Source organism: Mustela putorius, unplaced genomic scaffold (assembly GCF_011764305.1).
Source record: "Mustela putorius furo isolate JIRA1106 unplaced genomic scaffold, ASM1176430v1.1 tig00000238_pilon_pilon_pilon, whole genome shotgun sequence".
In the NCBI taxonomy this organism is placed as follows: Eukaryota; Metazoa; Chordata; class Mammalia; order Carnivora; family Mustelidae; genus Mustela; species Mustela putorius.
The window spans coordinates 71,640-93,902 of record NW_025421324.1 but is presented as its reverse complement, the minus strand read 5'-3'; the positions used below and the strand labels follow the sequence as shown (position 1 = coordinate 93,902).

The 22,263-nt window shown below is 35.2% G+C and overlaps 1 protein-coding gene across 1 annotated transcript; it reads right to left on the bottom strand.

Moving 5' to 3' along the window:
* Positions 1-12,741: 12,741 nt before the first annotated feature.
* On the bottom strand, positions 12,742-13,707 carry LOC101672999 (olfactory receptor 52N4-like). Its single transcript, XM_004778989.2, has one exon. The coding sequence runs from the start codon at positions 13,705-13,707 to the stop codon at positions 12,742-12,744; it is 966 nt and encodes a 321-aa protein (XP_004779046.2).
* Positions 13,708-22,263: the final 8,556 nt, after the last annotated feature.

Sequence of the window (22,263 nt, the reverse complement as noted above, 5' to 3'; positions counted from 1 at the left end):
CTATAGTGACAGAGAGCAAACTGGTGGTTGTGTGGATCCAGGGTGAAAGGAGGCATGAACTGCAATTTCATTTTTTTAAACAAAATCTTGGTATAAAAATTTCACTTTTTATACAAAAATCTTTGAGGTGAGGGACATGTTTTGTATTTTGATTTTGATAGTAGTGCTATGAGTGGATACATATGTCAAAATTCATAAAATTACATACTTTAAATGAATACAGTTTATTGTCTATAAATCATATTTAACAAAGTTGATTTTTTAAAAAATATGGTTGTATATTTTGCTTGATTTTGAAAAACAAATATTTGGAAGGAGATAAATAGCTTTCTTAAATTGCTAATATAGAGTTAACTTATGATACTTTATTTGATTTATATATATATATATATATATATATACACACACATATATAGCTACTGTGTGTGAATATATACATATATTCATTTACATATATACACCCATGCTAGCTATATGTATTTTTTAACTTATTTTTTATTAATTTTCAGCATAAGTATTCATAATTTCAATAAGAACATTGGGGAGGGTATGTGCTTTGGTGAGTGCTGTGAAGTGTGTAAACCTGGTGATTCACAGACCTGTACCACTGGGGATAAAAATACATGTTTATAAAAAAAAAAAAATATATTAAAAAAAAGAATTCATAAGTATTCATAATTCAGCATAAGTATTTATTATTTTTGCACCACACCCAGTGCTCCATGCAATCCATGCCCTCTCTAATACCCACCACCTGGTTCCCCCAACCTCCCACCCCTGCCACTTCAAAGCCCTCCCCTCAGATTGTTTTTCAGAGTCCATAGTTTCTCATGATTCACCTCCCCTTCCAATTTACCCCAACTCCCTTCTCCTCTCTAACTCCCCAGTCCTCCATGCTATTTGTTATGCTCCACAAATAAGTGAAACCATATGATAATTGACTCTCTCTGCTTGACTTATTTCACTCAGCATAATCTCTTCCAGTCCCATCCATGTTGCTACAAAAGTTGGGTATTCATCCTTTCTGATGGAGGCATAATACTCCATAGTGTATATGGACCACATCTTCCTTATCATTCATCCGTTGAAGGGCATCTTGGTTCCTTCCGCAGTTTGGCAACTGTGGCCATTGCTGCTATAAACATTGAGGTACTGATGGCCCTTCTTTTTACTACATCTGTATTTTGGGGGTAAATACCCAGGAGTGCAATTGCAGGGTCATAGGGAAATTCTATTTTTAATTTCTTGAGGAATCTCTACACTGTTCCCCAAAGCGGCTGCACCAACTTGCATTCCCACCAACAGTGGAAGAGGATTCCCCTTTCTACACATCTCCTCCAACACATGTTGTTTCCTGTCTTGCTAATTTTGCCATTCTAACTGGTGTAAGGTGATATCTTAATGTGGTTTTAATTTGACTCTCCCTCATGGCTAGTGATGATGAACATTTTTTCATGTGTCTTATAACCATTTGTATGTCTTCATTGGAGAAGTGTCTGTTCATATCTTCTGCTCATTTTTTGATATGATTATCTGTTTTGTGTGTGTTGAGTTTGAGGAGTTCTTTATAGATCCTGGATATCAACCTTTTGTCTGTACTGTCATTTGCAAACATCTTCTCCCATTCTGTGGGTTGCCTCTTTGTTTTCTTCACTGTTTCCTTTGCTGTGCAGAAGCTTTTGATCTTGATAAAGTCCCAAAAGTTTATTTTCACTTTTGTTTCTTTTGCCTTTGGAGACATATCTTGAAAGAAGTTGCTGTGGCTGATATCAAAGAGATTACTGTCTATGTTCTCCTCTAGGATTCTGATGGATTCGTGTCTCACGTTGAGGTCTTTTATGCATTTTGAGTTTATCATTGTGTACAGTGTAAGAGAATGGTTGAGTTTCATTTTTCTACATATAGCTGCCCAGTTTTCCCAGCACCATTTATTGAAGAGACTTTTTTCCACCATATATTTTTTCCTGTTTTGTCGAAGATGATTTGCCCATAGAGTTGAGGGTCCATATCTGGGCTCTCTACTCTGTTCCACTGGTCTATGTGTCTGTTTTTATGCCAGTACCATGCTGTCTTGGTGATCACAGCTTTGTAATAAAGCTTGAAATCAGGTGACGTGATGCTCCCAGTTTTATTTTTGTTTTTCAACATTTCCTTAGTGATTCGGGATCTCTTCTGATTCCATACAAATTTTTGGATTATTTGCTTCAGCTCTTTGAAGAATACGGTGGAATTTTGATCGGAATGGCATTAAAAGTATAGATTGCACACACATATATAGCTACTGTGTGTGAATATATATATATACATATATATGTATATATATATTTATTTACATATAACACCCATGCTAGCTATATGAATTTTTGGCAAAAATCTTGATTATAGCATTTTAAAACATAAATTTGGTATTTTCAATGACATTATATAATTAGTCCATTCTAACAAGGATGATTTAGTGTTATTATGATTGAATAAGAGTTTTTTATACAAAAATACAATAGTATGTATGTAGAGAATATTTTAACTTCATCGGATGTTTTTTAAAATTGAGGTTAATTTCACATGATATACAGTTAACCCTTTAATCATTTGATAACATGAAATTGAGTGACTTTTAGAAAATCAACAATGCAGTGCAAATATTACCACTATATAATTACAGAACATTTCCCCTACCTCAAAAAGAACCACCCTCCATCATTAAGTAGTCACTCATTATTACCCCATCCCTCAGCCCCTGGCAACAACTAATTTGCTGTCTATTCCTACGGACTTACTTATTCTACACATTTCATATAAATGGAATCATACAATATATGTCTTTTTGTTTCTGACTTTTTCCCTTTTGCATGTTTTCAAAATACATATGCATTACTACATGGACTAGTACCAGAAAATAACTAGTGTCAGTGAAGATTTATATAAAATGTAAAAAACTTTGCTAGTGGTAATGTAAAATAATATAGTCATTGTGGAAAACAGTTTAGCAGTTCTGCAAAAAGTAAAACAAAATTATAATATAACTGATCGACTCCTCTGCCAAGTATAGAGAATTAAAATCAGATGTTCCCAAAAAATATGGGCATAGATTTTCATATCAATACTATTCATGATAGCCAAAATGTATTAACAACCTAATGGATAAATTGATAAATAAAATCTGGTATACATACAATGGAATATTATTTAACCTCAAAAAGGAATGAAGAACTAATCCAAGCTACAGCATGGATACATTTTGAAAATGTTATGCGAGGAAATCAAACAACCATGAATTGTGTCATCCTATTTTTATAAAATACTCAGAATAGGCAAATTTGTAGAATAAAAGGCAAATTAATGGTTGTCAAACCTTAGGGGAAAACATGAGGAGGAGAAAACATCATGGAGGAGAAAACAGGAGTAACTGATTAATAGGTTCAAGGTTTCCTTTTGGGGTAATGGAAATGCTCTGGTAAGTGGTGATAGTTGTATAATATTGTTAATGTACTAACACCATTCAATTGTACACTTTGAAATTATTAAAATAGTTTTATGTTGGGAGAAATTTACCACTATTAAAAAGGAACTGGAGGTTATTATGCTGAGCCAAATAAGTCAGTCAGAGAAAGACAATAAAAATACAGTTTCTCTCCTCTTTCATTCATGATTTTATTTATTTAGGTCCTTTCTCTTTTCTTTTTTATAAGTTGGGCCAGGGGTTTATCAATTTTATTAATATGTGGAAAACCCAAAAGACTCCACTCTAAAACTGCTAGAACTTGTACAGGAATTCAGTAAAGTGTCAGGATATAAAATCAATGCACAGAAATCAGTTGCATTTCTCTACACCAACAGCAAGACAGAAGAAAGGGAAATGAAGGAGTCAATCCCATTTACAATTGCACCCAAAACCATAAGATACCTAGGAATAAACTTAACCAAAGAGGCACAGAATCTATACTCAGAAAACTATAAAGTACTCATGAAAGAAATTGAGGAAGACACAAAGAAATGGAAAAATGTTCCATGCTCCTGGATTGGAAGAATAAATATTGTGAAAATGTCTATGCTACCTAAAGAAATCTACACATTTAATGCAATTCCTATCAAAGTACCATCCATCTTTTTCAAAGAAATGGAACAAATAATGCTAAAATTTATATGGAACCAGAAAAGACCTCGAATAGCCAAAGGGATATTGAAAAAGAAAGCCAACGTTGGTGGCATCACAATTCCGGACTTCAAGCTCTATTACAAAGCTGTCATCATCAAGACAGCATGGTACTGGCACAAAAACAGACACATAGATCAATGGAACAGAATAGAGAGCCCAGAAATAGACCCTCAACTCTATGGTCAACTAATCTTCGACAAAGCAGGAAAGAATGTCCAATGGAAAAAAGACAGCCTCTTCAATAAATGGTGCTGGGAAAATTGGACAGCCACATGCAGAAAAATGAAATTGGACCATTTCTTTACACCACACACAAAAATAGACTCAAAATGGATGAAGGACATCAATGTGAGAAAGGAATCCATCAAAATCCTTGAGGAGAACACAGGCAGCAACCTCTTCGACCTCAGCCACAGCAACACCTTCCTAGGAACAACGCCAAAGGCAAGGGAAGCAAGGGCAAAAATGAACTATTGGGATTTCATCAAGATCAAAAGCTTTTGCACAGCAAAGGAAACAGTTAACAAAATCAAAAGACAACTGACAGAATGGGAGAAGATATTTGCAAACGACATATCAGATAAAGGACTAGTGTCCAGAATCTATAAAGAACTTAGCAAACTCAACACCCAAAGAACAAATAATCCAATCAAGAAATGGGCAGAGGACATGAACAGACATTTCTGCAAAGAACACATCCAGATGGCCAACAGACACATGAAAAAGTGCTCCATATCACTCGGCATCAGGGAAATACAAATCAAAACCACAATGCGATATCACCTCAAACCAGTCAGAATGGCTAAAATCAACAAGTCAGGAAATGACAGATGCTGGTGAGGATGCGGAGAAAGGGGAACCCTCCTACACTGTTGGTGGAAATACAAGCTGGTGCAACCTCTCTGGAAAACAGCATGGAGGTTCCTCAAATTGTTGAAAATAGAACTGCCCTATGACCCAGCAATTGCACTATTGGGTATTTACCCTAAAGATACAAACGTAGTGATCCAAAGGGGCACGTGCACCCGAATGTTTATAGCAGCAATGTCCACAATAGCCAAACTATGGAAAGAACCTAGATGTCCATCAACAGATGAATGGATCAAGAAGATGTGGTATATATACACAATGGAATTCTATGCAGCCATCAAAAGAAATGAAATCTTGCCATTTGCGACAACATGGATGGAACTAGAGCGTATCATGCTTAGCGAAATAAGTCAAGCAGAGAAAGACAACTATCATATGATCTCCCTGATATGAGGAAGTGGTGATGCAACATGGGGGCTTAAGTGGGTACGAGAAGAATAAATGAAAGAAAATGGGATTGGGAGGGAGACAAACCATAAGTGACTCAATCTCACAAAACAAACTGAGGGTTGCTGGGGGGAGGGGGGTTGGGAGAAGGGGGGTGGGATTATGGACATTGGGGAGGGTATGTCCTTGTGTGAGTGCTGTGACATGTGTAAACCTGGTGATTCACAGACCTGTACCCCTGGGGATAAAAATATATGTTTATAAAAAATAAAATATTATATAAAAAATATATATATATATACAGTTTCTCTTTTATGTGAAGCATATGAAACAGGGCAAAGGACCATATGGGAGAGGGAAAACAGAATGGAAAGTCATCAGAGAGGAGAAAAACCATGAGAGATTCTTGACTATAGGAAACAAACTGAGGGCTGCTGGAGAGGAGGCAGGTGGGGGGATGGGGTAATTGGTTGATGATCATTAAGAAGGGCATGTGATGTGATAAGCACCGGGTGTTATACAAAACATAAATTATTGAACACTGCCTCTAAAACTAGTGGTGTATTATTTAGTTGGCTAATTGAATTTAAATTTTTAAAAAAGTATCACAAAGATCACTTATTGAGATTCAGCTCTTTTTTCTTAAGTGTTTTTCTAATTTCTGGTGGGTGGGAGGTTGGGTGAGCCTGGTGGTGGGTATTGTGGAGGGCATGTATTGCATGGAGCACTAGGTGTGGTGCACAAACAATGAATTCTGGAACACTGAAAAGAAATTTAAAAAGTAAATAAAAAGTAAAAAATAAATTAAAAAAGTGTTTTTCTAATTTCTGTAAGCCTCTGATTAATAATGAGAGTTCTGAGAAAATTATTACAATTGTTCATTGCTTTTGTTAAAGACAGAATTTTGCAGTTTCAGCTTTGCCATTTGGCTCTTGTCATGACTGCTTACAGGTTTTTGTGAGAACATAAGTATTCATTTTTCTGGGATAAATGTTCAAGGATGCCATTGATATGTTTTATGGTATTGTGTATTTAGGTTTTATGAAACCATCAAATTATTTTCTAGCATGGCTATATAATTTTTAATTCCCACCAGCAATAATAACAGTGTATGAGTTACCCAGTTACTTTGCATCCTTATTAGCATTAATATTGTGACTATTTTTTATTTTAGCCATTGTTGTAGTTATGTAATAATATACCATTATGATTTCAATTTTCATGTAACTAATGACTAACCATATTAAATTTTCTTTTATGTATCTCTTTCAAATGTGTATCATTTTCAGTGAAATACATTTTTTGTCTATTTTCTACATGGTTGGGATTTTTTTGTTTCAGTGTTGAATACACACACACACACACATGCACACACAGACTAGTCCTGTTCTCAGGTGTGTGACTTGTAAATATATTTCCCAGACATAGGTTGGCCTATATACCTTTGCAAAGCAAACTTTTTATTTTTGTGAAGACATATTTATCAGGTTTTTTTTTTTTTAAGGATTGTTATTTTGGTGTCAAGTCCATTGCTTAGCTCTAGATCCTGAAGATTTTGCCCATAATTTAAAAAACTGTTCTTGAGCTTTACATTTTACATGAACCACGCTTTTTTTTTAATTACATGAACTACTTTCAGTTCATTTTTGTGTAAGTACAACTGTAAGAGTTGGGTAGAGTTTTTGGTGTTTCTCGTTTTTTTTTTCTATTTATGAGTTCTCTTTTCTGTTGCATTGATCTATGTGTCTATTCTCTGCCAATACCACACTGTCTTTATTACAATGGCTATATAATAAATCTTGAAATTGAGAAGACTGTTCTTTTTTTGTTTTCATTAATTTTAATTAGTTATTATAGTTATTTGATATTCTCTTTCTCTCTATATATATCTGTATATATACTTTATATACTATATGTACTATATATGCTTTATATGTATATATTACATAGATACATACACATTTTAAAATAATCTTGTTCAATATAAACAAAAAATCTTGTTTGACTTTTTGTAGGAATTACACTAAACTTCTGTGTCAGTGTGGGAAGAATTAATGTCTGTACATCAGTAAACATGGTGTACCTCTCCATTTACCTAGATTTTCTTTGATTTCTCTCCTCAAGACTTTGTAGTGTTTAGTATAAATGTCCTGTAAAAGTCTCTGAGGTTTACCTCTAAATATTTTCTTTTATTCAGCAACTGTAATTGAATTTTCAATTTATTTTTTATTACTAGATTATGAAACTACAATTGATTTTGTATATGTATCTTCTTTCCTGTAGAAAAATCACTGATTTTTTTGTGTGTGGATTCCTTGGTGGTTTCTTTTCTTTCTTTTTTTTAAGATTGTATTTATTTATTTGTCACAGAGAGAGAGAAAATGCACACAAGCAGTGGGAATGACAGGCAGGGGGAGAGGAAGGCTCCCTCCTGAGCAAGGAGCCCAAAGTGGTACTCAATCCCAGGGTCCTGGGATCATGACCTGAGCTGAATTGAAGGCAGACGCTTAACTGACTGGCCACCCAGGAGTCCTTTCTTTCTTTCTTCTTCTTCTTCTTTTTGTTTTTTATTAAAGTATAGTTGACACACAAAGCTACATTAGTTTCAGGTTTATAACACAATGATTTAACAATTCTATATGCTATGCTATGCTCACCACATGTGTAAATACCATTTGCCACGTTATTGGTAGTTTCTTCATAGAGAATCATAACATCTGCAAATAGGGACATTATAATCTCCTGCTTTCTAACTTGTGTCTTTTCTTTTCTTGCCTTAGTGCACTGGTCAGAATTTCAAGCACTATGTTGAATAGTGGTGAGACCGAATATCCTTGCTATGTTCTCAGTATTGGGGGAAAACATCCTACCTTTCATTGTTAAGAATAATATTAGTTTTAGGAATCTCATAGATGATATTAATCAAATTGAGAACATTTTACTCTATTCTTATTATTAAGGGATTTTTTTAAGGATCATGAATAAATACTAAGGACACCAGCAAGATAAAAAAATAGAAAGCCCAGACTTCATTTGCTTCTAGATACAATGACTAGACAACAATATATGTTACCAAAAAGTTCTAGAAGAACTCTAGAAACTACTTAAGATGTCACAATACCCCATGGAAACCCAAAGCCAAAAACAGCTGCATTGCAATAAATTTAAAAAAAAAATGTTTTATTTCTTTTATGTTTTTTAATTTTAATTTTTTTGTTTCAAGTTTTTATTTAAATTAGAGTTAATTAACATTTAGTGCAATATTTTTTTCAGGAATAGAATGTAGTGATTCATCATGTACATATAACACCCAGTGCTCATCACAACAAGTATCCTCCTTAATATCCATTGCCCACTTGGTTCATCATCCACTTATCTCCCCTCAGCTTGTTCTCTATAGTTAAGAGTCTCTTATGGTTTGCCTCCTCATCTCTCTTTTTAAAAATTCCCTCTTCCTCTATGTTCATCTGTTTTGTTTCTTAAATTCCACATGTGAGTGAAATTATATGGTATTTTTGTTTCTCTGACTCTCTTGTTTTGTTTAACATAATATAATCTAGCTCCATCCACATCATTGCAAATGGCAAGATTTTATTCTTTTTGATGACTGAGTAATATTCCATTATAGATCAACCCATGTCACATCTTCATGATCCATTCTTCAGTCAATGGACATTTGGACTCTTTCTATAATGTGGCTATTAGTTGATAATGTCACTATAAACATTGGGGTGCATGTGTCCCTTTGAATCAGTATTTTTGTCAGAACCAGCATACTTTGGATGCCTGGGAGCAACCAAAACAACAGAGAACTCAATTTCTTGTTGCAGTTCCAGAAAACTTGTAATACTGTAGACAAAAACTAGTACTAGTCAGCACAATCATAAGAAAGTGTTCAGTTCATAACTTCCTCTTTGGGAGGAAAACAAAAAGAGTGAAATGTATGTCAAATAGTCTGGCTTTTCAGGAGGCTGTCTAAGAGACTGGTATTTCTTTCTGACTTAGAACACTGGCAGATTCAGAATACTTTGGATTTCTGGGGGCTTCTGAAAATAAAAGAGAACTTGGTTGTTTATTGCAGTGTCTGAGTATGTCTCACACAGACTGATACCAGAGGGAGCAAGAAATTACAAGTTCTTGAAAAAGAGACGATCTGACCTCTATAACTGAGAAATTACATACCCAAACCTAGGAAATGCATTCCCGTAAAAGGTTTGAGAGACCATCAGAATTTCTTTTCAGGCTGATTGGTGAAGGTCTTCACTATACAAAGAAAGTTCATGAACAGTGGGAAAAGTTTTCTCAGATGCGCAAATCACAACAACAAAAATAACAAGGCACCAGAACAAAATAAATCTGCAAAATCTGACTGTAAAAAATGGAGATCTATGCATTACCTGATAAAGTATTCAAAATAATCATTATAAATAAGCTCTATGCACTAGAAAAGAACACAAAGATGCAACTAAACAAAATTGGGGAAAAGCTGCTTGAACAGAATGAGAATATCAACAAAAAGAAACATAAAAGGGAACCACAAAATATTGTGGATTTTAAGAATGCAATAATGCAGTTTTTAAAAAATCTACTATAGAGCATAAACATCAGTTTTGGTCATGTAGAAAAAGTAAGAAAGAAAAACAGTGAACCTTAAAACATATCATTTGGTATTACTGAGCCAGAGGAACAAAAGGAAAAAGGGATATTTTTTTTTTTAAAGTACAGAAAACCTAAGATATTTATGGGAAATCAGCAAGAAAAATCAACATATGCATTGTGGGAGTCTTAGAGGGACAAGAAGAAGAGAAAGAGACAGTGAATTTATGTGGAGAAATAATCACCTCAAATTCCCAAATCTGAGGAGGAAAATAGACCACTAACTTCAAAAAGCTTAAAGGATTCCAACTAGAATAAACCCAAAGAGGTCTAGAAATGCATTATAAACAAATTGTCAGAAGTGAAGACAGAGAATCTCAAAAGAAGCAAGAGAAAAGCGACTCATGGCACACAGGTGAGCTCTTGCAAAATCAGCAGTCAGTTTTCAGCAGAAAGGTTATAGGCCATAAAACTGTTAGATGATATATTCAAAGTGCTGAAAGGGAAAAAACAAAAACAAAAACAAAAAACGCTGCTGACCAAGATTACTATCTAGCAAAACTTTCTATCAAAAATGAAGGAGGGGGTGCCTGTGTGGCTTAAGCATGTGCTTTGGACTCCAGGGTCCTGGAGTTGAGCTCCATGCTAAGCTCCCTGCTCAGGATGGAGCATGCTTCTCCATCTGTCCGCCCCATCTCATGTGCGCATGATGCTTGCGTGCACGTGTGCTCTCTCTCTCTCTTTGAAACAAGAGGACATTAGACGGCAACATGGAATCATGAAAATACAAAGCTTTTTGGTAAAAACCAGGTATATACAGAATACATATAACATATGTAATATTGTAATAGCCGTATATAAATCACCTAATTCCAGTGTCAAATTTAAAAGATAAAGGCATAAAAAATAACCATGAGACTATGCTAATGGTACAAAATATAAAATAATGTAATTTGTGACATTGATAACAGAAAGTGAGGTTAGAAGACATGTACAGGAGTAGCATTTAAATAGTTTATGTCATAATGTAGTATAAATAATTATAAATTTTATGCAGTCCTCACTGTAGCCACAAAGAAAATATCTATATAAGGTACATAACAGAAATAAGAAAGAAATCAAAGCATGTTACAACAAAGAAGTTAATTAAACACAAAGAACAGAAATAGAGGAAAAAGACAAAATAATTAAGGGACAAACTGAAAACAATGAACAAAATAAGAATGGCAAGTCCTTACATAACATTAATACTTAAAATGTAAATGGATTAAATATACATCATAATCAAAAGACATGGAGTGGGGACGCCCAGGTGGCTCACTCAGTTAAGTGTTTGCCTTTGGTTCAGGTCATGATCCCAGGGTACTGGGATTGAGTCCCACATCAGGCTCCCTCTTAGCAGGGAGCCTGTTTCTCCCTCTGTTTGCCATTTTCTCTGCTTGTGCTCCCTCCCTCTCTCTGACAAATAAATAAATAAAATCTTAAAAAAAAAAAGACATGGAGTAACTGTGTAGATTAAAAATGTAAGATCCAACCATATGCTGTTTACAAAAGATTTTAGATATAAAGATATAAACAAGTTGAAGGGAAAAGGATGGAAAAAAATATTTCTGCAAATGGTAACCAAAAAAGAGCAGGGAAGTCCATACTTCCATCTGACAAAATAAACTTTCAGTCAAACTATCACAAGAGACAAAGACAGACATTGGACAATGATAACAGGGTCAAATAGTCAGAAGGATGTAACATTTATGCCATTCCATAGGTCCATTTTGTACTTTTAGAAGCCCATTTATTATTTATTTATAGTATTTTCACACTGTATCTGTTTGCATGATTCATTAGTAGTTGTTTTGTTTTATATTTATATACATAGCATCATAGTCTCCTGATGTCATCATTTCGCCAGTTCAAGTGAAGTATAAAACTTCACTTTCCTTTAAATCTCTTTACCCTATCTCATTTGTAAGTTAGCTTAAACAAATTCGGAACCACATCAACATAGTTAGAAGCTTTCCTTCAATAGTCAAACATAGTTTAGAAAATTAAAGATGAGAAGATTAATGTATCATTTTTTTTCTTACTTTATTTTTTCTTCTTTCCAGGTTCCAGAGTTTCTTATTTTATGTAATTACTAGATAAATTTCTTTGGCAATTTAGGAGTCTTCTAGAGGATACATAGTCAGATAACTTACTCCCAAATTATAGTACAGAGGCTGAAATCCCAGTAGACTAATGACCCCATAGTATACTTACTAGTTTCTCCATCAAGAGGGTGATATCGAGAAAATAGAGAAATTCTGGAAATGATGTAAAAAATATAGACCATATTTTCCAGAGGTAAGTAACAACTGCTTTTCAAACTAGAAATTCTAACCACTACTTGAAAACAAGACAAACTGGCACCTAGCAGCAGATTATCACTTTCTGAATTATTCATTTTTTTTGATAAATTTCTCAACTTCCCATTGTGTTTTGCTCATGGGAACTTGGGTTTATGATGAGACTCTTTCTCCACAGGGGTGAGGAGGTGAATAACTCAGGGTGTGTGGGGGCCATATCAGTGGCTTTGGGATTCTGAAAACATTTAATGTCCCCTCAGATTCATCTCTTGTCAAGAACAGAAAAGAAATCTTAAAAAGGCATCGTTTTTAAGACTAAACAGCCTGACTAAATAGCCAATGGAGTATTATTTTCCTTCCCCTTCATCTCTTCCATGAAAAATGTCTCCTTTATATGCTATGGGATTTGATGTTCTTAGAACCTGAAAAGATCTTTATGACACAGTCTCGTATCTGCTTGGTTTTCACCCCATACACAATAGGGTTCATAGTGGGAGGCAAGAGCAGATAAATATTGGCCACAATGATGTGGCAAGATGGAGGGATTGCATGGCTCCCAAAACGATTAAAAAAGAAGCAGAAGAAGGCTGGACTATAGGAGAAAACAATGGCACAGATGTGGGCAGTGCAGGTGCTGAAGGCCTTCTGTCGAGCATCTGCTGAAGAGAGATTGATCACTGCTCGGAGGATCATGGTGTAGGAGACTGTGATGCACAGGATGTCAAAGCCCCCAATCAGGAGGGCAGCCATCAGACCATAGATAACATTGGCCTTGATATTTCCACAGGATAACTTAGCTACAGATAGCTGGTCACAATAAGTATGGTGTATTATATTGCCCTTGCAATAGGGTAGTCTCTTGGTGAAGAAAATCAAGGGCATGATGAGCAACACTGCTCTCAGGAAAGTAGCAAGCCCAACCTTTGCAATGACAGGATTGGTGAGGATAGTTGAGTAGCGCAGAGGGTAACAGATGGCTACATATCGGTCTAGGGCCATAAGCATGAGTACCCCAGACTCCATCCCTGTGAAGGTATGGATGAAGAACATCTGGACTAGGCATTCTTCAAAGCTAATTTCCTTGAAATGAAACCAGAAGATGCAGAGAGCTTTAGGGATTGTACTAGAGCACATGACAAGGTCAGTAAGGGAAAGCATGGCCAAAAAATAATACATGGACCTGTGCAAGGAGTCCTCATAGCAGATGAGGTAGAGGAGTCCACAATTCCCTACCATGGCCACCACATACATGGAGCAGAATGGGAAGGAAATCCACATGTGCATGTTCTCTAGTCCTGGGATCCCATTAAGAATGAATGAGGCTGGCGTTACATCTGTTTGGTTCAGAATTACCATAATTAAGCTGGTATAAAAATTAAAAAGCTTGAAGGGTTGAAGTTTTATTTTTGTTTTGTTTCATTTTTTGACCCTCTGAGATTTAGAAAAATTAAAAAAGAAAAAAAAAAATCTTTGTTGTGCTCCCTCTGTCTCTTCTCTCTGCTAAATATTGTATTGTAATAACAAGAAAACAAACATTTTAAATGCCCATGCATGTTTATTTATACATTGTTTAAACTAAGTTTAAGCCATTGTTTGTTAATTCATTAATTTATCAGTTCCTTTAATAATATATACTTCACACCTACTCTGTGTCAGGTTTTATCACAGATATTATTGTCTATATTACTTTAAAACAAAAAGATATAGATACAATCCCCATAAACTTAGAATCAAGTATAATTGTGTTACACTTATGATTTGTGTCATTATGATCTCTCAAATTGATACTTGTTATAATATCTTATTTAAATATTAATTATTATGACCTCTCCATTTGGGTATTTCTTAAGGTAGAAGTAAATGATTACCTCACCAGTGGTGCAACAGATATAATTAGGATGTATTTGTTATTGTTCTTATTTTTAATAATAATTCATATTTATACTTAACATGTACTAGGTAAAGTTCTAAGAAGTTTAGAACTTTACGTTAACTCATCTCATCCTCACTAGATGCCCAGGATGCATTTTTATTAATCTACACTTTATTATTGAATAAATGGAGGTTCCGTGTAGATGAGGTTTCTTATGTCTGAATTTCAAAGGCATTCTCAACCTCTTAGTTTAAGGTATAGATATTAAGAGGATTGTTGATAATTTTTACATGAACTACTCTTCTTTGCTTTTCTTAATTTATTTGTTTTCTGGTTCTGAAATACTTAAGAACATTTTAAAACTTCTATGCTTTCACATTCAATGCTGGTAATGGTGATGATAGAGGTGTATGTGTGGATGTATGTCATTTATTGTGCAGGCATTTATTGGGTCTTCTTGGGTCTGGAAATCTGTGACCTTTGGTTTTAAAAATTTTTCTGGTATTACCATTTATTTTAAAGATTGAAGACAATTATATATATATACATATATATATGTATATATATATATTTCTGTTTTTTTTTTTAAGATTTTTTATTTATTAATTTGACAGAGAGAAATCACAAGTAGATGGAGAGGCAGCCAGAGAGAGAGAGAGGAGGAAGCAGGCTCCCTGCTGAGCAGAGAGCCCCATGCGGGACTCGATCCCAGGACCCTGAGATCATGACCTGAGCCGAAGGCAGCGGCTTAACCCACTGAGCCACCCAGGCGCCCCTATATTTCTGTTTTTTGTAGTTCTTTTTTTTTATGTGTTGTATTAACTTTTGATAATATCATCCTAACTGTGTCCTTGTTATTTTATTACTATCACTTTTATTTAGATATGGGATCTTCTGGTCTAATTCCCTTCTTTTCATTTTTTTCTTTTAAAAATTTTATATTGTATCTCTTGATTTTTTTAATCTATTTTCTATAAAAATTCCTGAATTCTATAACCCAGGTGTCTCGGCATTTTTTGTTGTCTAATATTACAAATTTCCAACAACCCAGTTTCTTCCAAATCTTGTGACTCTGACAGTAATATACATGTGTACATAGGTAATGCTTCATATATAATTTCTGTTATCATCTAAGTTTCAGTTATTTATTTTTGTAGCTTTCGTCTTTTACTTTGGAGGAGTTTCTCATATATCTGGTAATTTTTTAATGTTAGTTCACACTTAAGAAAGAGGCTATAGAGAGCTGATTTGAAATACCAGGTGATGAGTGAATTTCATCAATCGGTAGGATTTACTTAGAGTGCTCTAGCAGGGATCTCTACTCCCTTGGAGGCATTCTTAGTAATCACTGTTCATAGCTTTTTTCCTCAGGGACTTCTGATTTTTGCAGAAAGTCTATATCCTGGAGGATTTCATGGTTGGCTGCCAATGGTCTTGGAGTTAAGGAGTAGAAGGGTACTGAGGAACTCACATTAAAATAAGACTACTCGATTCAATTATCTCATTTTTTTTTTTATGAATCTTCATCCTTGGCCTTCATCACACCTTTTATACACATTCATATTATTAGTTGCAGTTTCTTTCTAGAATATACTTCTTGTCACATAAGAGGATAATTAACATTGTTAAGGATAGTAGAAGAATTAGAGATATCAAGTTGTTGTTCATTCAGTTTTTCTACCTACACCTATGTTTTATCTTTATATATCTGCACCATGGGATGGCAGATTAGGCTACTTCAAAAGACAACTTTTTTTGAAATAATAAAGTGACATAGGATGAACATGTTTAGAACAGTGCTCTTCAAATATTCCTTCTATGGCATTACAAAAATCATAGATTAAATTAAATGCTGTAGTATAAATATTATTGCTTGGAGAGCACAAATGAACCACCAGAAGAAACAAAACCAGATTGTTTACTTCATAAATCACCAGAAATTACAAATTTCAAAAAAATCCTGAAATAGAGAAAACAAAGGATATCCAAGGAAGCAGAAAAAAGTAATGTGCTAGGAAAAGTAAATATATTGGTCTGGGAAATAAAGATCAGCTATGTAAACCACACTACAAATTGGTCTCAAAGTGATTTTTTTTAAAGATTTTATTTATTTAGGGGCGCCTGGATGGCTCAGTGGGTTAAACCTCTGCCTTCGGCTCAGGTCATGGTCTCAGGGTCCTGGGATGGAGCCCCACTTCGGGCTCTCTGCTGAGCAGGGAGCCTGCTTCCCTTCCTCTCTCCCTGCCTGCCTTTTAAAATCTTTAAAACATTTTATTTATTTATTTGACAGACAGAGATCACAAGTAGGCAGAGAGGCAGGCAGGGAGAGAGGAAGGGAAGCAGGCTTCAGGCTCAGAGAGAGCCCGATGCAGGGCTCCATCCCAGGACCCTGACCTGAGCCAAAGGCAGAGGCTTAACCCACTGAGCCACCCAGGCGCCGCTCAAAGTGATTTTTAAAAGAATATATATATACATACATCTATATATGTATATATATATATTTATTGAGTAAAACAATAGAAGCTTATTAAGCAAGTATACAGAAAAAGCTCTCAGGAATGAGAGGGATCCTGAGAGAGTTGCCTATAAGGGCATCTGTTAAAAGTAACTGTTTTAAGAAGCAGTGTATTAGAAAGTGTACCATACTCAAAGTATGCAGAGACTTTTGTTTTGTAAACAGAAAACATATCAAATAACCAAAATAACAATACACACCAAAAATTTTGGATACAATATTACACTCAGACAATGCAGAAATAAAAGCAAGCAAATATTGGATCAAGATCATACTGAACAAAAGTCAAAGAAAGCCTTGACACAGTGCAATGAGAGGTGATACATCACATTGCTTTCTCTGTAGTTTTGGCAAAGTTTCTCCACAACCAAAACATTGCACAGTGTTGATATAATTCTCTGGCTCACTTTGTTAGTGCACAGATTTTTAAAATGAGACACTTAAAAGTAAGATAGTAAGTAAGTAAGTAAGTAAAAAATAAAACAAGATTCTGAAATTATATCACAGCTTATTAACTGCTTCTTAATTTCTTATTATAGTGTCACTGGTGTGACCTTCAACTGGAAACACAAGGCTAACAAAAGCATTACAGTTTGCATTTTCAAAAAAGAACACTATGTGTTTTCTAAAGTAAGAGTTGTGTTTTCATGAAGAATAATTATGCCATCAAGTTTCCTTCTGTCAGGCTTTTAAGTGTGTACTTTATATTTGAATACAACAATATTTTTCATGAATTTCAGATATATCATGAATGGAAATTTTACAAACTATAAAAATAATATATATCTATATAAGTGCATATATGTTTATCCATCTATCCATCTATATATGTTTTCTATTAAAATGAAATAGATACTGAAATTCTTTTGATAAATATTTGGCTAGTATACAATAAATTGTTGTATGTTGTAGAAAAAATAGTATCACTACTCAGTTCTCCTTAATACATTAAAATACTCAGGTCTTTATTTATCTGTACAATAGAGGGAGATTAATTTAGAAAAAAAATAGGTATCTATAATTTTAAAATAGGCAATATATTTCTGAGATTCCTTGTGCTGTGTTCTACAGAATATCTTTCCTAAATATGAAATAAATATCCTACATATATCTCTTGTGCCTTCTTTTTATATATATTTTTAACTACTAAAATTAACTTTCATGTTACAGAATAATTTCAAGTCTCATCCTTAATACATTTGCAAAGCTCTCAGGGGTCCATGCTTATACACAGGTAATATAGTACTAACCACAAAATAACTAAGGAAATTTCCAAAATAGATTTAAGTGATTTCAATACATCACAACTTAATTGTTCTAGCAAGGAAAATTAACTACTATCATGTCATGGGTATAGGTAGGTATTTTGGAATAGTAACATTAATACATGTCTATTATTTGTAAAGCACAATTTGATATCATATTTTGTCTATTGTCATTTCCAAACCCCATAAAACAAGCCTGTTTTCTCCTTAGACTGTTCAAAATCTCTAAAACCCATGGTCTTCTCTTATATAGCAGTGAGTCCCTCCAGGCAAGGGCTGTTATCTAAAATGGATTAAATACAGTCTTAACTAAATCTCTCTAGAAATGAATCAAGAAAAATTGGGTTCTCTTTCTGAGAACAAGGAGAGGGCTGGTAAGAATCAAGAGTGTTCTGGCCATGACTGAGAACTATTCACCTAGTTCTCCCCCTTTTCTTCTTGTCCTGGGCATGATTCATACCTGACTTCCAGTACAACAGAACCAGTGATTCCCACTTTGTTAGGGAAATGACACAGATACTCGTAATCATGATGGAAAGTTACACTGAACCGCAATCTGTGAATTGGGGAAACAAGCATTTTGTATCCTCCAAGCCTCCCACAACACTCCTGTCTTCAAACATGGTGAATGGACTCAAGTCTGCATTTCTGAGAATGCCATAAACAATTCATATACATTCAAAGCCTCTACTTTATCTTTATGTCTAAAAAAAAGAAAAGAAAAGAAAAGAAAAGAAAAGAAAAGAAAAGAAAAGAAAAAATCCTGTGTCTAGTGTCCCTTTTGCGTTCCTTTAATACCTTGGTTTCTGGAGAGCAGACAGTGAGCTGAATACGATCTGGTCCAGGTGTTCCGGATCTTAGTTCAAAAGCATAGGCTATATGTACATGCACAACCCTTAATTTCTAAGTCCCATGATACCTGTACTAGTGTATTGGGTGTTTAAGAAAAATGTCCGGGGTGCCTGGGTGGCTCAGTGGGTTAAAGCCTCTGCCTTCGGCTCAGGTTGTGATCCCAGGGTCCTGGGATCGAGCCCCACGTCGGGTTCTCTGCTCGGCGGGGAGCCTGCTTCCTCCTCTCTCTCTGCCTGTCTCTCTGCCTCCTGTGATCTCTGTCAAATAAATAAATAAAATCTTTAAAAAAAAAAAGAAAAAGAAAAATGTCCTATATATCCTAAAGGGATAGTACAAAAATTAGAGACACAGACGCTTGTGTAACAATCAAGCTAACCTTTATGGGAGGAGGAAGAGTAGAAGCTTTCCAGTCTTACTGCTTTATGATGATACCTAAGTGAATTATTTCATATGCATGTGTGTATGTGGGTGTGGGTGTGTGTGTGTGTGCGTGTGCATGTGCACATGTGTGAAGACTTACTTAATGGAGAGGAATTGAACACAAATTTTAGTAGAAGTGAGAGATTTTAGTATTGTCAAGTTTTCTTTCCATGTGAGCCTTTCCTTGAAGGGCACATGGTAAAAGCACTTCTATAGAATGTTTTAGTCCCTCACCCATCCATCCATTTCTTCTTTTATTCACTTATTTTTTAATGTCTCTAAGTCAATAACATTAGTGAGCACTTAGTCATCTCCAAGTGAGGGTAGTGAGTATAAAAAGAAATTAAACAGCATAAACTTTGAAAACTTTATGCTAGGTCAAATGATACAGATATCCACATATTGTGTTATTCCATCTTTATGAAATATTAAGAATAGGCAAATCCTAGAAGAGAAAGTAAATTCTTGGTTGCAATGGAAGGAAGTGATGGCTTTTTGGGGGAGATGACTAAAATATTCTGGAATTACATAGTGGTGATGATTGCACAGTACTATGAATATACTGAAAGTCACTGAATAGTACATTGAACATCATTAAAATGGTATATTTGGGGGCTCCTGGGTGGCTCAGTTGTTTAAGCATCTGACTTTTGGTTTAGGCACATGGGTTGTCATCTCATGGGTCCTGAGATGAAGCCCTGCCTCAGGCTCTGTGCTGCTTGGGATGTATGCTTGAAGATTACCTCCCTCTACCACTCCGTCCCTTTGTTCTCTCTCTCTCTCTCTTATATAAATAAATCGTTTAAAAATGGTGAATTTCATATTAATTGACTTTTATGGCAATTTTTAAAAAGTTACACAAATTCAGTGAATTTGAGATTCAGCTGTTTTTTTGCTTTATTTAACTATTTGTTTTTGTGCAGGGTAGTTTTTCTTTTTAAAGATTTTTTAAAATTTATTCATTTGAAAGAGAACAAGAGTGAATGAAAGAATGAGCAATGGGCAAAGTCAGGTGTCAGATGGAGAAGGAACAGCATGCTCCCCGCTGAGCAGGATGCCCCAACAGGGGGCTGGATCCCAGGACCTCAGGATCATGATCTGAGGCAAAGGCAGATGCTTAACAGACCCACCCAGGTGCCCCTGTGCAGTGCAGTTTTGTTTGTTGTTTTTAGAATAAAACTTCTTCCCCTCACCCCCTGATTTTTAAATTTTAAATTCAAGTAGCCAACACACAGTATCAGGTTTTGGTTTAGTGTTCAATGATTCATTAGTTAGTGTAACACCCAGTGCTCATCTATCAGAGTTGCTCCTTAATGCCCATCACCTAGTTAGTAACCCTATCTCCCTCTCGATCTTCCTTTCCACAACCCTCAGTTTGTTTCCTGTAGTCGAGAGTCTCTATACTTTGGCTCCCTCTCTGCTTTCTTCCCATTCATTTTTTTGCTCCCTTCCCATATGATCCTCTGAGATATTTCTTATAGTCTACATATGAGTGAAACTGTATTATAATTGTCTTTCTCTGATTGACTTATTTCACTTAGCATAATCCCCTCCAGTTCCATCCATGTCAATGTAAATGGTAGGTGTTCATCCTTTCTGAAGGCTGAGTAATATTCCTTTGTATATATGAACCACATCTTCTTTATGCATTCATCTGCTGAAGGACATCTCAGCTCCTTCCACAGTTTGGCAATTGTGGACATTGCTGCTAGGAACACCGGGGTACAGGCAGTACAGTTTTAATGGGCTTACCATATGTCTGTTCCCACAGGCTTCCACACGTAAGTTTATGAAACATACTTCAACCAGTGAAGATGTTACTTGAAAGACACATACCCAGTGGAGGTTCATTAAGTTAACAATAGAGCTAATACCTTATGCTTCTACACCTATGCTTACATACACTAAGATCTTGGTGTTTTTGTTTGTTTGACTAACACGGGGCTTTAACTCATGACCGCGAGATAAGCTGAGATCAAGAGACAGACACACAACCAGGGACCCACCCAAATGCCCCAGATCTTAATGAAAAATATGTAATTGAAATAGAGTTTATATGCAGTGTAATTTTAATGAGTTAAGCATATGGCTATTCCCATATGCTTCTACACCTGTGTGCAAACACTTTATTTCTTATTTCTTTTGATTTCTTTTTCTTTTTTTAATTTGAATATAGTTGACACACAATGTTGAATAAGTTTCAGGTATACCACATAGAGATCCAGCATCTCTATATATAATGCTATGCTCACCACAAGTGTAGCTGCCATCTGTCACCACACAATGCTATCTATTACAATGTCATTGACTGCATTCCTTATGTTGTACCATTTATTCCCATAATTTCTTCATTCCATAACTTTGAGCCTGTATCTCCCACTCTCCTTCACCCATTTGGCCCATCTGCCACCTTCTTGCCCTCTGGCAACTATTAGTTGGTTTTCTGTATTTATGGGTCTGATTCTGCTATTTGTTTATTTGTTCTTTGTTTTGTTTTTCTAAGATTACACACATAATTATAGTCATATATTCATTTTTCTCAGTCTAACTTATTTCACTTAGAATAATTCCCTCTAAATCCATCCATGTTGTCTCAAATGGCACAATCTCATCCTTTTTTATGGCTGCATATTTTCTTGTGTGTGTGTGCATATATATATATATATATATATATATATATATATATATACACACGTACCACATCTTCCATATCCATTTATCTGTCAATGGACATTTAGGTTGTTTCCATAGTTTGCCGCCTCCAAATAATGCTGCAATATTGGGACGCCTGCGTGGGTTAAGCCTCTGCCTTTGGCTCAGGTCATGATCTCAGTGTCCTGGGATTAAACCCCACATCGGACTCTCTGCTCAGCAGGGAGCCTGCTTCCCCCAACCTCTCTCTGCCTACCTCTGCCTACTTGTGACCTCTGTCTGCCAAATAAATAAAATCTTTTAAAAAAATAATGCTATAATAAATAGAGGGGTGC